Source organism: Nanorana parkeri, unplaced genomic scaffold, assembly GCF_000935625.1.
Source record: "Nanorana parkeri isolate BGI_ZX_2015 unplaced genomic scaffold, ASM93562v1 scaffold92, whole genome shotgun sequence".
Lineage (NCBI taxonomy): Eukaryota > Metazoa > Chordata > Amphibia > Anura > Dicroglossidae > Nanorana > Nanorana parkeri.
In genome coordinates, this window is record NW_017306360.1 from 194,071 (window position 1) to 199,891 (window position 5,821).

The 5,821-nt window shown below is 46.1% G+C and overlaps 1 protein-coding gene across 1 annotated transcript in view; it reads left to right on the forward strand.

Annotated features, from left to right (window-relative positions):
- SMARCAL1 (SWI/SNF related, matrix associated, actin dependent regulator of chromatin, subfamily a like 1) overlaps positions 1-5,821 on the forward strand; it is a 44,540-nt gene that overhangs the window by 36,235 nt on the left and 2,484 nt on the right. Inside the window, exons 15-16 of the mRNA XM_018552552.1 lie at positions 4,129-4,229; positions 4,421-4,517. Coding sequence (XP_018408054.1) covers positions 4,129-4,229; positions 4,421-4,517 — 198 coding nt within the window. The remainder of the gene's footprint in view (positions 1-4,128; positions 4,230-4,420; positions 4,518-5,821) is intronic.

The window sequence follows — 5,821 nt, forward strand, 5'->3', positions numbered from 1 at the left end:
ATATATATATATACACTTGTAAAACAAACATTGTCTATATACAGTGTGTATGTATTTTCCTTTAAGGCATACAGTAAATGTTAAATCCCATTTGAACCCTGGTATAAAACTGTGACAATAACTTAACAGTGCACTGTAATTGGAAGTGAGCAGAGCCTTGGATTGTATTTAGATGGTAAAACAGTTTCGCGGACTGCCACCCTCTGTGTGTTAGAAGCAGCCCTCTCTGCTCCGGTCTGACAGTCCTCCGTGAACAAAGCTTCTGGCTCACAGGGAGCTGTCAGACCGGAGCAGAGAGGACTGCTTCTAACACACCACAGAGGGCAGACAGACTTTGTACTATGGCTGTGGGCTGTTTTCCCATCTAAATAAACGCTAAGTCTCTGGTCACTTGCCGTTATACTGTCCAAGGGAAGCTGTTGTCAGAGTTTTACACTAGGGTTCAGTTAGGCTTTATTGTAAGCTCAGCAATTTGTGTTTTTTAAACATTGTTTCTACATGTAGTCTATAATTACATGTGAATGCACTACTGTATTTGAACAGTACACATGCAGGTTCTACAAGATAATAGAGCATAAGGGGACTCTTGGACCGTGATACTATGCAAATCCTTTTAATACAAAATAAATACAAAACAACATTCCCATTCCTCAGGGATGTGGTCTCCATGTAGGGGAGATTTTCATAAGGAACTCCTTAAAAAAGAAACAATGTGGATCTACCACTTGGGAACTATGACCCCTAATGGTTTGAATAATGAAATGAACTGTAATGTCCCTTTATTAGTGAATAGCGGCTATATGTGAGGCTCTGTCTGCCGGTTTAATAGCCTGGGTCAGTATGCATTGCAGATGTATGTAGAAGATGTATAGGGATTTTTGCTCATCTTGTTGCTATAGGCAATGGGGTGACATGTAGCTTTATGTCTCCTTGCGTGCGTTTGGTTTTAAGGAAGTCCGGGCAAATAAAATCTTAACCCTTGCAGTGTATAGGATGTGGGGAACAAGGAATCCCCCTGCTCATTGGCTGCCGGCTCTGTTGATATAAAAAGTTTCCGACCAGCTCCTTCGATCCCCAATGTGCATGAGCCCTAAGAATGCACATTCGTCAAGGACAGAGAAAATTGCAGTAAGGGTGCACAAGCTTTCTGTTTATTACAGGTGCTTGTTCCTTCCAGGAATCTCACCTTCTCTGCATGTCTATTTCTGTCCTCGTAGGTTCAGAGCCAAGTGCCCAATCAGCCTCTTGGTGCTGAAAATTGGGATTTGCAGCTGCTCTTAACATCCTCTTAAGAGTCTCAAATTGCTTCCAAGTACAAGGGTGCCGCCTACTCGGGTAAATCTGACCTGAACTGCCATTCAGCATCAAGTGGCTTTCAGAGAACAGCCGCTTTCATAAAAATATCTTACCGCTCTGCCGTTCTCCGAACTCAACCCGAATTTAAGAATATCAGCGTTCACATCTAAAATAATGACGTGTGTAACATCATTATCATTTCAGTGTTCAGCGCACGGATTTAACAGAACAGCATCTGGTCTGGCGCTCCACCACTGTCCTGAAATCATTAGTCTGTATTGTTTTAGAAAAACTGTCACATGACAATAAACATAAATGTATCAGTACTCGTACTTGTAAGTACTCGGCAAGTACCAGTACTCGTACTCGCAAAACTGGTATCTGTGCATCACTTTATTTATATTTATAAAAACAAAATCCTACATTAAAACGGAGATGTACAAATCCCGGGAGCTCCGTGTGCTCCTTACACATGACAGCCGCCTCCTAACTTTTTTATTTTTCTCTAGTGTAGTCTTGGAGCTCAAAAGTATCGGTACATGTATTCGTACTTGTACCGAGTACTGTACTTGGTATCTGTGCAACCCTAATCTAAAATATGATTGGTTCCTCAGAATTTCTTCGCTGTACACATGATCATCAAGACGCGCTGCCCGGATTCCTGATGCAGGAAGTATTGGGCTAGGCATCGGAGCATTTGGGCGAGTACGAGTACTTGCCCGAATACTCGGCACCGATACCAATACATTTTTATTGTGATAAGTTCTATCACAATAAAAATATCAAGTGATAAATGCAATGGCGGCTATTATAATGTGATGTGGCAAAAGCTGTATAGGGAAAAAAAATGATTTTGGGGAGGATGGGGCTGAGGAATAAGGGGAGCATGTGTCCCTCGGGACAATACTAATACTATGGATGCACCGATACCGGTATTTTGGTATCGAGTACCGATATTTTTTTTTCCGCTACTCACCGATACCGAATATTGATACTGTAAATCCCATTTAAGGAAGCCAGGCGGCGTGTAAAGACTCGCCACCCGGCTTCCCGATTAGTAGGGAAGCCGTCCCCATGCTTCTCGTCACTATGTGACGAGGGAGCATGAACCCGGCTTCCCGGCCAATCAGATAACCGGGCGCCGAGTCATTACACGGCGCCGGCTTCCTGATTGGCCAGCTTCCCGGCCAATCAGATAACCGGGCGCCGGGTCTTTACACGCTGCTCGGCTTCCTAAATGGCCGGGAAGCCGGCTCCATGCTCTCTCGTCACAAGGTGACAAGAAGCCGGCTTTCTGGCCAATCAGGAAGCCGGGCGCTGTGTAATGACGCGACGCCCGGCTTCCTGATTAGCCGGGAAGCCGGCTCCATGTTCCCTCGTAATGAGGTGACGTGGGAGCATGAAGCTGGCTTCCTGGCCAATCAGAAAGTGACGAGGGAGCATGGAGCCAGCTTCCCGGCCAATCGGGAAGCTGGGTAGCATGTAATGACGAGCTGCCCGGATTCCTGATACAAGAAGTATCGGGCTAGGCATCGGAGCATTTGGGCGAGTAAGAGTACTCGCCCGAATACTTGGCACCGATACCAATGCTAGTATCGCTGCATCCCTAACTATTACAGTAAGTTGGGCTGGTGGGTCTGAGCAGAGATACTTCTCCATTCAGAACTCGATCAGATCAGGACCTGCCATCAGTGACACATGCTTGCCGTTCTATAGCTACATGCTCCCCATTCATATTTGTGATCAGAGGCAGAGGGAAGTCCTCCAGGACCCTTTGTGGGCTCTGAGACGTCATGTGATCAGATGCCAAGAGCTGCAAAGGTAACTGATGCTGGAAGAGGTGCAGGGGTTACAATCAAACACCTTTCACCAAGCCCACCAATCATTAATATGGCACACTTTGAGTGTTGCATATTAATATCCTATAGAAATCTGTCCTTACCAGGCTATCAGTATCCATTGCTCAGGGGACCAGCTGATTCTGCAATCCTCTTTTAGGGTGGCTCCTTTTCCTTGCAGGATCCTATGGAGCCAACCATGTGTGTGTTAGTAAGCTGTGTGTGTTTCCACAGGCACAGCAAGGCAAGCTGTTGCTCTCTGCTCCTTCTTTCCTTCTCCGAGCTAGTGGATGGACAGCTGCTGCTGCTGCTTCTGTGCATTGTAATCTTGTACTCAACAGGAAGTTCTGGGAAGTTCAGAGAAGCTGAGCTAAGAGAGATGGAGCCAGCTGTGTATATTTGTTTCATGTGGATATATTATTAAAAAAAAGGTTGAGAGCTTGGTACCACATTAGAACAATAGCCATCAGAGCCAGGGCCACCAGTGGCGTCACAAGGGGGTGCGGAGGGAGTGACAATATCACCCCCCTCTGAAAAATCAGTTACTCGGTCACTGGCCAAGAGCCCAACAGCTGCAGGGGAGAGGAGGGGAACAGGCGGCATACCTTATCCTGCTGGATGAATGTCCCCTCCTCTCTTTGCCGGCATCCATCACCAAGTTATCTGCACGTGACGTTATTATGCACACACGTGCGTAATGACGTGACACGCGGCGGCCGCACTGGGTGACGCCATGCCTAGTGAAGCCTCTGAGGGCCACAATCAGGGTCACATGGAAATCCCTGCACATTTAAAGTGACATTATAGTATTCTGCACTAGCCACAACACACCAGCAACAAGGGGTGGGGCATAGTGAAAAGGGGTGTGGCTATACATAATACCAACACAGGGTTGAATATTCTCTTTGAGTCGTTTCTTCAGTCGGGGGGGGAGGGGGGGGGTTAATAGTTGGGGGTAAGTTCTGACCTTTTCTTGTGCATTCTGATTTTCCAGGTTCTCATTCAAGCAGAAGATCGAGTCCACCGAATAGGACAGACGAGCTCCGTGAATATTCACTACCTGGTGGCGAAGGGAACAGCCGATGACTATTTGTGGTAAGAGATCCTTCCTATATGGATGCGCTCCGGTTACTTTGTGTGCTAAATGTAAGTGTACCTGTCACTCATATACCAGAAGGGAACTCATCACCTGGATCAGGTGGCAGCACTGCGGCTCGAGGTGCTCAATGAGCGATGGGCTCACCTGTCACAGATAAACTCACATTTATTATGTTGCTCCCTATCAGGCCGATGATTCAAGAGAAGATCAGGATTCTGGGCCAGGCAGGGCTGTCAGAGACCAACTTTTCCGAAATGACGGAATCAGCCAACTATATTTATAAGGTGAGATGTCATCTGCGAAGCTTCTTCATTTCCAAGTCTTCAGCGGGAATTTCATTCACGTTTGGGGCAGTGAAATGAATAATGTAACATTATCATTGCTTGCTAGAAGCATTGCATGATGGGTTATGTAGTCTCTGGAAATCGAGATTCCAGTGAGTTATAGAAAGTGATGGGCGGATAGAAGGCAGCACTCGCTCACTGAAAATATCTTGGCCAACGGCTTATGTTGCCACCTGCAGGAGTCAGATTTTTTAGTATGTATTGCTGTTATTATGCTGATGTTATAACAGCAGAGGATATGCTGGGACTTTAAAACTCCTTTAACCACTTGCCGCCTGGCTGTGGTAATTAAACAGCCGGACGGCTCACTGTTTATGGCAGGTGACCATTTATAAACGACCTTTTCCGCTCGTGCACACGTGTAAGTTTGAACATTGTAAACAGGCGGCAACGGCTCTTACATACAAGTGTTTGAGAAGCTAAAAAGCCGCCCCATCTCTTGTATAGTGCTGCGGAAGTGTGCGCTGCCTCCGCCACTGGCTATCCCGGGATTTGCAGTCCTCCTTGCGGGCCCGGGACCGGCACGTTGGCTCCCTGTAGTTTGATCGGAGGGAGATCAGCACACCACCATCTGATCTCCCCTCCGATCACTGAAAGCGGAAGTGATGTGTATTACATCACTTCCGGTGTCACTCTGTCATTTCTCTGGCTGCTTTAACCACTTCAAGACCAGGTGTTTAGACCTCCTTCCTGTCCCGGCCATTTTTCAGTGTTCAGCGCTGCAGTCCTTTGACTGACGTTTATTCCGTCATGCAGCGCTGTACTGAAATGAATTTTATACCATTTTGTGGGGACACATAGAGCTTTATTTTGGGGGTATTTAATCACCACTGGGGTTTTTATTTTTTATTATAATTAGGAAAAATTACAGAAAATTGTGAAAAAAAAAGTATTTTTTTACATTATGTTAGGAAACATTTATTATTAACCAGTTTTTTGGTAAAATATAAAAGACGGGGTCACGTCGGGTAAATAGACACCAAACATGTCAAGCTTTAAAATTGCGCGCACCCGCGAAATTGCAGAAAACTACCATACCCAAAATTGGCCATAGGCGACACTTTAAAAGCTTTTACCGCTCATCAGTTTAGTGTTATCAGTGATTTATGGCCCTAAACTTATTGCTCTCACTCCGACGTTCGCGGCGATATGTAACATGTGCGGCGCAATGGGCGCAATAGTCTTTTTTGCACGTATGCGCCCCCGACGCATGTTTGCATGCGTGTATGTATGGGTGGGGACTT